We start from the raw sequence: 13,669 nt of genomic DNA, 5'->3' as shown, positions 1-13,669 counted from the left end.
ATCAATGGTCTAATGATGATTTTCGAGCCTAAGATTGTCGAAATCGGCTCAATCGTAAAAATTAAGCATAAGTTCAGTTTGTCATTTACGTCTCTTATACTATTATATGTCCGAAAATAGAGATGTTTGGGTAAGCAATTTCTTGAATCCGAACCCGACCCGTGCCCGATCGAAAAAAAACAAAAAAACGTTTTACCGCGTGAGTAATTTTCCTCCAATCCCGAACCGACCAAAATAAAAATCTTCACCCGTACCCGACTCGAACCCAAAAATAAAACTTTTTTTTGGTACCTAAACCTTACAAGCTTATTTTTTTCGGATAAGGTATTGGCTTTTGCCTTTCTCATATTTTTTTCATATAAAAATCGATTTGTAAAATTGACCCGAAGGACCAAGTGTCCTCATATCGTTCGACACAGTTCGTCGAGCTGAGCAATGTCTGTGTGTGTTTATGTGTCAAATAATGTCACTCATTTTTCTCAGAGATGGTTTCACCGAATTTCACTAAAGCTAAAATGAAAGGTCTTATAGCTGCTACAGATTGCTATTGAATTTCATCCGAATCCGACTTGCGGGCTCGGAGTTATAGGGTAAAGCGTATTTAAAATGAAACACAGTCATTCAGAGCGACGATACAAAAAAAAGCTAAAATTCTTCAAGATTTGGCTCAAAATTGTTTTGATTTGTAGTCTTTGTTAGTTACCTACTAAACAAACCGACATCGGCTATACCGGTTCCGAAAGTACCGGAAATAGTTGTCGAAAACCTTAAAACGGAACTTATTCATTTTTCTCAAGATGGCTTAATCGATTTTCACAAACTTAGGCTCAAATGCAAGTTCATAATCTCATCAAATTATTAATTTTGGTGGCCCTGAAAAGGGTCAGTAATGTAAAAAACTGTATAGTCCTTGAGGATAATGTTAATACATTTGGCATAAAGAGTGCTAAAACTGATTCAAAACAATTTTTGAAAGTCAATCACGAAGTTTGACTGCTTTCGGCTAATAACGACAAGAATTCTTTGCCCGATTGGCACCAATTTGCTGTGTTCCTGAGATTGTAAGTTGAACGTAAATTTTGTGGAATACGAAACGTATAGAATCTGCACAACTATAAAATCGGTTCAAAATAGTCAAAAATAGCATAATAAATGTCAGAAACTTCGCATCATATGTTTTTTTCGTAGAGGCTTCCTAAATTGTGTTAAAATTCAATTTATATGTAGCTTAACATATGCATTCCTCTTACATAATAATAATCGAAATGGTGCCCGAGTGATTTCTTACAATTTCTTCTTGGATACCACTTTTGTAGCAAATTAATTATTCTCCAAATTAGAACTATTTCAATACAATTTAGTCATAAGTCAAACTTGTTTCTCCATCCGTGCAAAACAAAGGATTTGTTATTCTAAATATTTGTGAAGGGTTTCATCCAAATCGTAGTATGCGAAGTCTAATCATTTGTCACCGATTTCTGGAATGGCTCTAATATATTTTTTCTCTATCCTTCGCTGGGTAAAAATATGTGAGATTTTATAATGCATCTTTTCTCCATTACGAATCAAAAGACTTGTACATTACTCGAAATCCTCTCTTCCTGCTTGATTGCATACATCCGACCATGACTTGACATTTCATTCAAAAATAGAAAATTAATGCTTAGCAAAGGAACGCTTCGACCGACGAGTAATTAAAGGTTGTGCGAATTCAATATCGGTTCCCTGTCCAATAGATCGGTAGTGAAATGACCAGAAAACGGACAGAAAATCGAAACGACAACGGCGCAACTTCGTTATGTTCGTTAGCCTTCCGAACGTGTGAAACAATTATCGGTGCAGAATTGTTTTTGTTTTTTATCTAAGCTCCTAGAAGCCCCTATCAGATGAGATGATGCTTTGACGATGGATGGTTAATTGAATCCTTGGGTATCGACGAAATAGGAGTTGATTGAAAATAAAATTTTCATGACCTGCGTCGTACTGCTGGATTATAAAATGATTGTCGATTGGTTACCGTTGCATAGTAGGCGACGGTTTTTTTTATGAAAACCGTAAAAAAGCTAAACATTCAGCCTTCTCAAACACAGAAATCCAGTTTATTGATGTTTTCATTTTTGTTTTCTGGAAAGTATAGACTTTTCTACACATTTTCAATAATTTGGAAAATCGGCTCAGTGATTTCAACGTTATATTTTCTATTTAAAGTTAAGTTTCCAGTTATTCTTAGATAATGTTTTCTGGATCGAAAAGTGTATACGTGCGGGCTCCTGTCATTAATGGAAACCACTCGGATCGAATAGCTAAAGTAAGAAGCCAACGCGCCACCATTTTCTATAATTAACTTATGTCGTTTTCGTTTTTAAATTGCACTACACCGGTGTAGCGAAAGGTGCACTGAATCCGTTCGTTTTTGCCAATTGCACTACACCAGTGCTACACTTTTTCTGCACCGATACCACTGGTGTAGCACTCATCAAAAGTTTGGTGTAGCTCTGTGCAATGGAATCGTTTATTGTAGTCAATGGTTACTGTTTATGTTTTCGTCAGTTTTGTTCGTTTATTCATGCCTCAGTGTAGCACTGCACCGGTGTAGTGCAAATTAAAAACGAAAACGCCATTAGTCTAATCCTTCGGGAGAACCTGTTGAACCCGAAACAACATTTCAACAGCCCCACTATCTCAACAAGTAAAACTTTTCCCCGGACCGCACTAAATCTTACCCTTTTCACGTTCTGCTTCGTTTCATTTCACCATCGACAATCACACAATCGACAGCCCACCGCCGGATGCGAACCGTGACGAACTACTTCCTGCTGAATCTGAGTGTCGCCGATCTGCTCATGTCATCACTCAACTGCTCGTTCAATTTCATCTTCATGCTCAACTCGGACTGGCCGTTCGGGGCGGTCTACTGTACCATCAACAACTTTATGGCCAACATGTCAGTGGCATCGTCCGTGTTCACCCTGGTCGCCATCTCGCTGGATCGGTAAGTACCCATACTATTGGATCGGGGGTTGGGTGCTATGAGAAGAGGGAATTAATGACGGGTCGTCGTTCAGTATAAGGCTCATTTTATCATCACCATCAATTGTCAGTTCTGTGGTGGCGATGCGATGTCTGGTCGGTATTCGATGCGATGTCTGGCTGGAATTCCATAGACATGGTTTGCGGAAGTTTCATATTCATCGTAAATATCAAGATGCCACTCATTGTCCGGACTCTGTTCGATTAGTACCGGTATTGTTTCCCATAATCACATTGGAGACAGAGAAAGGATAAGCTCTTAGTTGGGACGGGATCGTCGTATAAATTGTCATGCTAATACAAATTCGACTTCGGTGCCAATCAAAGCCAAAGGTTATCCTTTTGTGAATAGCGGATCAACGAAATTACGTTTCCTGTTTGAATAATTCCTGATACAGTGGAATGGAAAATCTTGCGGATTATTAATGTTCTTTCATCTTCTTTCCAAAAACAAGAAAAACTGTTATTTTTTTCATCAACATCTGTCTCGTAAAAACCCTAATTTGATAATCCTTTCTAAATAATGCAACTGGTCTCCGTGTCCCTACCACCACCACCAGACCAGCGTCTGTTGTTTCCATAGAAAAAAAAAGATGGGGGAAAATCAATTACGGCTAATGTCGAGAAACTGCGAAAAAAGCTTTCTTCTTAACAGCCAATAGCATTTTTAAGAAAATTACATTGCCTGAAATTGTTTGCAGAACGGGATTGAAACTTGGAGCCCCTTTTGCAATTGGTTGGTTGGTTGACTGGTGAGCAGTCAAATTTATGAGAACTCGTAAAAGAACTCTTCTTTTTTTATTATACAAACTTTCGTTGACGAAAGTCACTGTCAGATACCGTTGTTATTTTATTTTCACTGGACTGTATAATTTGCTGCAGAAGTAGTTAAGGGTGTCACATCTATTTAAATTAAAATAGGGTAGATTTTGTGTGTTAACAGTGTTGATCTAAAGCATGACGACGTAAACCAGTTCAACCTGAGCTGCTAACGCACTGTTGAGACGAAGACGAACTGCAAAAACAGTCCAAATGTGTACAAATCACAAAATGTCAGCAATTGCCAAATACCCAAAAAAAAGTGCGATCCGATTTTCAAAATTTTGTGTTTTGTTTGTTGTGTTAATTATAAGACGGCTTGAACGTTCTAACACTCATATAGCACTGTAACTCCGAAGCCGGCAGCCGAACCCGAATAAAATTCGATTGAAAATTTCAAAATGGAGCAATTGAAGTGAGCTCCATTTTGCATTTTTTTACCGCAACCATTCCGGATCCGAAAACCGCAATTAATAATAATCGAAATATGTTTGTTTGGGAAGCGGGTCATTTCGCCGAAAGGGCCATATCGCCGAAAGAGTTGTTTCGTTTACATCACTCAATGAATTATAAAACTGCAAATTCGGGTTATTCATTAAAATTATCCCTTTTTTTAATGTCTCCTGGAAAATTGAATGTGACACAGCCACATAACCGAAGCTAAGATGGCTCTGGTAGATACTCTAATAAAGTCAACAAGTTTTGTCTTGGGAGTTTTGTTCTAAAGATTGTGAAAAAATAGAATAAAAAAGAAAATAAATAAATCATTCAAGTCTTTATGTATTATTTCAGAAGTACGATTGTAGTTCAACAAAATGGTAGTAAACCTTTTTCATTTTTTGTCTTTATTTCAAATCAAATCCAATCACGATACGAAAACTATTGAAAAAATCGGTGAAATGGCGTTCGGCGAAATGACATTTGGTGAAATGAACCTTTCGGCGAAACGGCTTTCGGCGAAATGGCTCTCGGCGAAATGATCCTTTTTTTATTTAAAAGATATTTTATTCAGGCCTATTTGCGTACAAGCTTTACGTGGCCGATTTAGCTGAGTTTTTAGATAAATTTTTTTTTGTATTGGATCTCGTTGTCACCTTTTTCTAGGGGGAGAGGAGTTTTCATTTTCCTCCTGCGAGGATTGAGGGGCAGTTTGTTCGTGGTTCGTCTCGTCATCCATTGCCGTGGTTATTGTTGTTGATTTCGTTGCTAGTTGCTGTAGATGCGTCTTGTTGTACATTGTTTGCAGTTGCTGGTTGGTTGGATGGTAAGCTGTTAACTTCAGCTGGTGTACTTTGTTCTATAGGGGTTACGTTGGATGGTTTCGTTGAAGGGGATACTTCCCTGTTGTTGGTGACTGTCACAGGTGTACTGGGGTTGCTTGGGGTTGATGTGAAGGAAGCACCGTTGTCCTTTGGTATAGTTGTCTCCTTGTCCGGTTTATCACATGGCTAACCGTAGTGAAGAGCTTTTTGACAATATTGACATGTGGCCATCTGATTGTCATATGTAACAAGTGATTTGCACGGTATTCTTGTATCCTGACCGAATGTCACATAAGAAGGTATAGGCCTCCTCAAGCGCATGCCTAACAAACGTACGCCATTTAGAATACCGGGGAAAAAATTCTTCCACTTTTCTTTTTCGATAGAGAGAATCTCTCCGTATTGGGACATAGTCGCGCGAATATAAGGATCGGGGACTCATGAGGGTAGATCATGCACACGCACTTCTATAGCACTATCTTCCATATATACCGGAATATGCCAAAATTTTTTTTTTTGAGAAACTTTTTTTTGAGAAACTTTGGTCTTTTTGGCATGGCAGTTTTAAAAGACAGTCCGGAAAGCTGCTTAAAGTTTTCCTGCACATAAATTTCATCGTTCATTATCACGCAGGAGATCTGCGTCAAATATTTCACGTGGTTTTGAATTATTTAAAAAAATGGGGGTGTTCATAGTTCGTCACGAACAAGCCTTATTTGGTTTTTAACGGACTTTTTACTTTGCATTTACCTGTGAATTGATATAGCTGCAACTTTTTCATTCAAATAAAGGTTCTTATCGCATCAAGTCGATTCGTGCGTGACAAATGGTTTGCCGTTCTAAAAAGGTGTGCGAACTTTTTTTCGTAATATGCTAAGCTCTAAAGCATCACTAATAGTACTGTTGTTGTACCGTTGAATTCCACTATGTGACTATGTGACTATGTGACTATGTGACAACATTCTACTAACAGCTCAAACAGAAATTTAGCTCTAAAGCATGTTTCTACGATTGCCAATGCCTACACGTTCCACCCTTTTTTCTGGGCCTACAATAGAAGCAACTTGAAAAGATTTTCCTGTCATCCGCGTTTGCCGTTTCGATCTCGATGGTGTCTCGGGAACTGGCTCCTCCAACGTTCGTTCCGGTCGATTCCCTTTTGGGAATCTCACTGCGTCGTACTTTCTCGGTGTGCAATCAATAGGAATTTATGTATTCAATTGGTTCTGTCCGTTGGATGATTTCTGATTTGCGAAAGGTAGATCAGACCTGCAAGCCGTTTCGACGCCAACGGGACAAGAAAAACGATGCAGTTTCTGTTTGACAACCGGTAAACGATTGGAATTGGCAGCTCTTGAAAAAGGGAAAGAAAAAAAAGCCGAACGGCTTCCGTCCAATTGAATGTTGAGGATTCGAGGTTGTCTGTCGAGAAGAATCGATAGTTCCGTTTCGTTTGCAACCGCTTCCGGAAGATGGGTGAAGAGTTGGTAGAGAGATTTCTGCTTCTGGTATTAATTTTTATGTTACTGTGATGATTTCTATAGAAAAATTGTCTAGTTTTTCACGGATTATGAATCAAGTTTTGAGGTCTATGCTCCAACAGTTGCTATAAGTGATAGTCGTTTTGGTTTAGCGGTTACTCGATATCCGCTGGTTTGACGACGGAAGTTCCATTTTTCTTCACTGATTCGCTCGTTGCTACCCAATATATAAAATATTGGGTGCATGTATGTGCCACGTAGTTACTTTAGTTCCTTTGAAATGTTTCATCGCATCTCTGTTCATTGGAATAATTTATTACCCATAAAAGTCGACAGGCAAAAGAATCTTGTCCAGCAGGATGTATTTAGTTGGAAAAGACCGCAGATTCAGCAAAAGTCAAGAGGTCTTTCTAGATGTAATGCTTGGTCTAATTTAATTTAAATTGCTTGCAATCTTGAATTTCCCCCTGTCGAATTGCAGGGCTTCGAGAACAGTCAACTTTCGTAATTTGAGTTATTTATTCAGTTGCTGAAGACTCGCCTCGTTGGCAACAAATAACGGGATGCGAATTTACTTGGACTTCAATTGTAGATGATATTTGAATGGTTTCCGAATGAAGTGGTTTTCCCCATAGCGAGTAGTTTAATTGAATGCAATGTCCAGTAGTGGCCGGCGAAGTTTTCAGTCGAATACACCAAAAACGCAATTTACAATAGTACTATAAATAGTACTTGAATAGAGAATTGTTTTGCTATGAAAAAAGTTAATTAAGTCCAAATGGCTTATAATGGATTTCAAAATAATTCGCGGCTCTCTCCAGACTTGCTTGCGATAGATTAATTTTGGAATAAAACAAAATTGCTGTTAGTTCAATTCAAGAAATTCATTCTATTGTGCATCATTAGTCATCTTAAACCTAATTACAGTTACTTAATTAGGTAGTTAATTCTCTGCATCCGGTTCAGCTGCTTTTGTGCAAAATTTTCGAAATTAGTTTTATAGCTTATATCTTCGCCTTATGGATTCGCCTCCTTTGGTACAACGTAGACTCCATTCGTTTTTCACCATTCCAAAACATCTTTGGTGTAGTGGTAAAATGCCAAATCAGGCCAAAATAGCGAGGGAGTGTCATGGCTGCATAGAAATGGTAACAATCGATTCTTTAGGCTTCCTTCACGGTATATTTACTTGTTTACCTAGTCCAATAGTCTATTATTCGAGTGTTTGAGCCGTCGAGAATTCAGCTATTCGAGTATTTCAATAGTCGACTTGTCGAGTAGTCTAGTAGTTGACGAGATGTCGATTAGTCGAGTATTCGAGTAGTCGACTTGCAGAGCAGTCGAGTGGTCGAACAATTGTGTAATGGCGTTTTTCATTGAGAAACACTGGTGCCGTGCATTGCTCTGGTTTTGCACTTTTGAGCAGAAATGGCAATGAAACACCCTCAGAATATTGCATTTCTGCTCGAAAGTGAAAAATCAGAGCAATCCACGTCACCAGGTTAAGTTGATGAGAAACGGCATAATTTAGTGGTCGATTAGTCTAATAATCGTGCAGTCGACTATTTGCGTAATCGAGTAGTCAAAACGTCGAGAAGTCGAACAGTCGTGTATTCGAGTGGTTGTGTAGTCGAAAATTCAGATATGCGAATAGTCTTACGATCGAGTATTCGAACAGTCTCACGTAGTCAATCAATTCAGTAGTCCAGTGTTCGACAACTCGATTACTCGAACACTTCGATTAATGGAGCAGTCGAGGTTTCGAATAATGATACAAGTAAGTAGTCGAGTAGCTGGGTAGTTGAGAAGTTTACCAGTCAAGCATTCGAGCAGTCCAGTAATCGAGTAGTCGAACAGTCTTGTGCTCGAACAGTGTCAACTAGTCGATCAATTCAATAGTCGAGTACTGAGTAGTGGGCCGATACGAAATCCGTCCAGAACACCACGTCTTCGCCCTTATGGTATGTCTTAATGAACTTCCGGCAGACATTTCGTACTTTAAATTTCCCCGTTCACGTTTACTCAGTCCGGAGCGAAATAAGAGCGGCTTTGACATTGAAACCAGTGAACGAGACTTCCGCTTCCTAACATGTCTGGCCATGTTCTCTTCCGCTGTTTGGCCGGTTGTACCGATCTCCCGGCCAAGCTTTCGATGTTTTCTAATAGTTCCAAAATGTTGTAGATTCCGGAACGGGTGTATCCGGCGTCCACAAAGTGCCGCACGATGTCCGTTTTCGACGCGACTGAGCGCCGTTCTTTGAATGCGCACACTTCTGAACGGAGTTGCTTCATAGTTTTTGCCATCACGGCAAGAGTTCAACTGGTAGAGCTGTCGAATTTGTCTGCTAACTCATTGGATACTATGATTGATGCCGCATTTGTAGTTTCGTCAGTGCGGGTGAAGGTGAACCCAAGAAAAATCAGCCATTTTTGTCCATACTTTTGAATTGCAAACGGGCCAAAATAATGTTAATGGTCTAAACAGACTAGAAATCTTCCTCAAAACTATTGATTTTTGGTCCTGATAGATGAATCAGACTAAGATGGCGGAAAGTAGCGAGTGCGCTAGCGATTCATCAATACGTTTACTGCGAGGAGAGCAAATATTCCACCGAAATCACATCTGTCAAGCGATGATCTTTTCGGCGAAATGACCCCTTTGACGAAATGGCTTTCTGACAAACAGTTTTCGGTGAAATGATCCTGATCCTGCTCGAGAAGTCGAGCAATCGAACAATTGCACGATCAAGTAGTTCGAATATTCGAATAGTCAAATAATCTATAGTCGAATAATTTAGTATTCAAGAAGTCGAGCAGTTGAGTGGCGTTCGAGTATTCGAGCAGTGGAGCACTCGAATTGTCGAATATAGGAATATTCGAGTAGTTGAGCAATCGAGTAGTGAAGCAGGCGATTAATCGAATATTCGAAATCGAATATCGATTATTCGACTAGCCGGGGAAGATGATTGCAAGTAACATCTAATTATGTTCTGGCCAAATTGGAAGCCCTGTCAAAATTGTTTCATTCTCTTGCCTCGTTGCTCGTTGACGATTGAGGTTTGCATCGGCTTCGTGCTGAAAGATTCTTTGCCCTCGTTTCGTTTGATTTTCGTCATGTGTCTTTGAAGGCAAATTGAATTGGACGCACTTTTACACAACCAATCCAATTTCTGTCGGAAGGGAAGCTTTCTTTGTTGATTGACTGAACCCATCACAACTGTCAAAGATAATGAAAATATTTTCAATCGTCGCCTACTTTCATTAAATCCATACTCGATTTGTCAACGTTCGTCCGGTTCCAAATTGGGATTTACTAGCTGTTTATATCGTTGAAAATGTTCACTTCAAAATATTTTTGTTTATATTTTTACATTCCATTTCGTTTTCGGCTCACTAAGCAGCTCATTTATTTTGCAAATTAGATTATATTGGATCCTCTATGCATTTTATAACCGTTTTTTTTAAATCCCGGTTCTAAGCTGGAAAATGGTGCTTGCTCACAAATTGGGCAGTAATGTTTATACTTTGAAAGTTTCCGGCAACGGTTAAATTTCGATGGTAATTGCATAAACTGCTTCGTTCGACACAATCATTGCCATCCACTCCTGTCTGACACTTTGAACCTTGGTCCAGTCAGTCCAGGAATTAATTTTTGTTTGCTGCCCAAAGTGGCAGATGTGATTGCTATAGACTTTTCAGATTTCGTTCATAATCTCGTTAATGTAATGAGAGCCCATTTCATAACTAGTCGAGAACTCCTTTCCTTGGTAGTCATCGTTATCTGTTATTGCATAATTTCGATTCGGGCAGCTGTGCCACCGATGATGGTGCCAATTGCTCGCTTCTTGCCTTGCGCTTCTGACAAGGAATTTCAATTGAGACTAGAATTTCACTTTTCACTTTCAATAAATGAATAAATGGAAACTGTTCCATTTCCAGTAGCTGTTCAACGAATAGTCGTTAGATTTTAATTGGTTTATTCTCTCTAGTTGAACATTGTTTGGGAAAGTCATAACAAAAAATGTGCTTTTCGCAAATCGTGTATTGTCATTAAAATGATACCCCCTACAAACAGTGTATAGACACAAAAAGAAATCAATAAAGGATCTTCGTTAAGCATGTGAAACTGAAAAATTTGCTGTGGGTTTGAGAAGGTTGACACAAATAGACCTCAAGGAGTATTTGACTGAGTAATGTAAAGATATAATTGATATTAATTGAGAACGGATATAGTGTGATGAGTAAGTCGATGCCTTTCACCCAGCCCACCTGGGTTCGATTCCCAAACCCACCCATAATGTCAGAAAGTTTTTCTAGTCCAAAGATGCGGCGAATAACCTTAAGGTTAAAAACTCTGTAATCGAAACAAAAAAAAAGGTTTTTAAATATGATCAGTATCTGACGGGGAAAACAGATTGGAACATTGACTCGTGAATGCAATTATGTAATGAAAATCGCTGAAATATTACCACAGAGACGGGACTCGAGCCGGTAGCTAACTCCTAACCGGGGGTATTGCTTTACCAATAAAACTACCCTGCACATGAGAACACATGAAGAGGTAGCCCAATTGATTAGAAGAACCAAGCATGCTTCGCTGTACTTGGTCACTACGGGATTCACTTATGTAGTTTTCGCTTGAGAAAACTGAAACTGACCCAGGGTAGCTTCATCAAAAGAAGAAAAAATTCTTTTCCCGTGACTGTGTTGGGTTCGCACTTAGCAACGGGGCTTTGAGTAAATCTGATATAAAAACAAGGTTCGAAATTGGCATCAAGCGAAAACGACATTACAGTCCTATATCTACGGAAACGAATTGAACAGAACACACACACACACACAATGATGACAAGTCTTTTTTTCCCTTTCTACTTTGCCGCCGACACCGTTTCGATTTTTTTGTTAATTATACCTATATACTAACTTACTAACTAATACAGAGAGCGAATTGATGCAATTGAAGATGCTATTGCTAAAAAAAGTATGGACGCAACCAGAAACCGCTGCCATTTCGCAATGGTTCAGAATCTGTTAATTTTTATGGCTGCGTCCTGTTGTTTACACTCTTCTCTAACAACTTGTGCAGTTGTTTATTCGTTTTCATTAGTTTGTTTCGCAATGCGTGAACTTTCAGCAGAACAACGTCGAAAAATTGTGTACAAATGGTGCACAGAACGCGGACTGTCACTGAGAAAGATAGCAAAAATGTAAGGAGTAAGTGAAAAAGCCGTGCGAAATGCAATCAGGAAGCTCGGTGAGGATAACACCTTTGAGGATAAACCGAAAACGGGTCGAAAAAAGGTCCTGCTAACCCTCAGTTGGATAAAAGTATACTGAAGGCGTTCGAGCAAAAGAAGGAGGTTTCAGTTCGGGATGTGGTCAAAAAAGTCAAGCACATCAAACCATGAATAAAAAAATAAAATAAATAAAAGTGGACACTTCGAAGTCAAATGTTCTTCGTGCTAAAGAACGTTTGAATCTTCGAACATATAAGAAGCAGAAACAACCAAAACGTAGTCCGAAATAAGAAGCTTCGATCAAGCCGAGGGTTCGAAAGCTGTACAATACGATTCTTGCTGTAAATTTGAACTGCATAATCATGGACGACGAAACTTACGTGAAACTCGATTACAAATCCTTGCCGGGACCACAATATTATACGGTGCGAGAAGGGCAAGTGTTAAACCAGTCCGAGACATCGATTGAAGTCGAAAAGTTTTGTAAGAAAGCTATAGTCTGTCAAGCAATTTGTAGCTACGGTAAGATTTCGGAACCCTTCATAACCACTGCTTCAATGAACAGCGAAATATACATCAAGGAATGTTTACAAAAACGACTTCTACCCATGATTGGAAGCCACAAGGATGCTGTTGTCTTCTGGCTAGATCTTGCTTCTTGGCACTACTCGAAATCAACGGTAGAATGGTATACTACCAAAACTGTCACTTTCGTCCCAAAAGACATGAATCCACCAAATTGCCCACAACTTCGACCAATTGAGGAATTTTGGGCATTAACGAAGGCACATCTTAGGAAACATGTCTCGGCAGCCGAAACCATTCAACAGTTCGAAAAAGATTGGAAAGAAGTGTCAAACTTGTCGCCAAGAAGTCTGTACGGAATTTAATGAGGAACGTTCGCAAGAAGGTGCGCCAGCTAGTCTACAATGGGCTAAGTAGCAAATGTTGAGAATAATATTCTGTTGTTGTAGTCTAATATTTTCAGTATATCGAATAAAATTTGAATATCTAACACTTGTGAATTATTTACAGCGAAATCAAGGTGCGTCCATACTTTCTGGGACAGTCTTTAATATTCTGTGACATTACATCTAATGGTTCTATATTTGTGAGTCTCTGTAACTCACTTGTATTAAATCCGGGAGGACGCTTCAAAATCATTTTCAGAATTTTATTCTCAATCCTTTGAAGCGTTTCCTTTCTGGTGGAAGAACAACTTGACGAAATTGGTACTGCATAACGCATGGCTTTTAAAATTGTTTATAAAGTTAATAATTCGTTCTTAAAGTTCTGTCCAGTCAGTCCGGAATCACTAGGTTTGTTTACCTAGGCGCCCACTTTATGTGGTATAAATTTCATGGTGTTTCGTGCAGTGAGTCAAAAGTTATTCCAGATGGAAGCCGAGGGGAGAGCAAAAATAGTGCACACCCATTTTGATAATCCAAAATCGCAAAAAATTCAAATCAACCGTGTATGATATGCCTCAAACGTTTCAGGGAGCGAAAGAGCGTGGATCGACTGTCTCAAGCAAGGTAAGCGTCGTCATGGGACATATGACCGCAAGCAGAACCAGAAGGTGTTGAGAACCGCCAGAGCAAACCCTGGATAGATCAGATAATGGAATCGCACAAAAATGCACTGCTGCTCGCAGTACCATTCGAAGAATTCGTTTTTCGACCAGGGTATCGTTCTTATCGAGCCAGCAAACAATCGAACAGAACGTTGTAGCAAAGTTGAAGAAATTCGTCAAAAAACTATTGATTAGGCAAGAGTTATGCAAGAGCTGTGGAGCAAATACCAAAGTGTTCGTAACGACTCAACTCGAAGTTGTACAAGG

General features: G+C 39.2%; 1 protein-coding gene across 2 annotated transcripts in view; it reads left to right on the top strand.

The window, feature by feature from the left end:
* LOC131434481 (tachykinin-like peptides receptor 86C) overlaps positions 1 to 13,669 on the top strand; it is a 226,124-nt gene that overhangs the window by 65,809 nt on the left and 146,646 nt on the right. For both annotated transcript variants that reach the window (XM_058601236.1, XM_058601227.1), the window contains one exon: positions 2,779 to 2,992. In XM_058601236.1, the coding sequence (XP_058457219.1) occupies positions 2,779 to 2,992 (214 nt within the window). The remainder of the gene's footprint in view (positions 1 to 2,778; positions 2,993 to 13,669) is intronic.

Source organism: Malaya genurostris, chromosome 1, assembly GCF_030247185.1.
Source record: "Malaya genurostris strain Urasoe2022 chromosome 1, Malgen_1.1, whole genome shotgun sequence".
NCBI lineage: Eukaryota > Metazoa > Arthropoda > Insecta > Diptera > Culicidae > Malaya > Malaya genurostris.
Note: the sequence above shows the minus strand (reverse complement) of the source record. Positions and strands in the feature narration are given on the sequence as shown.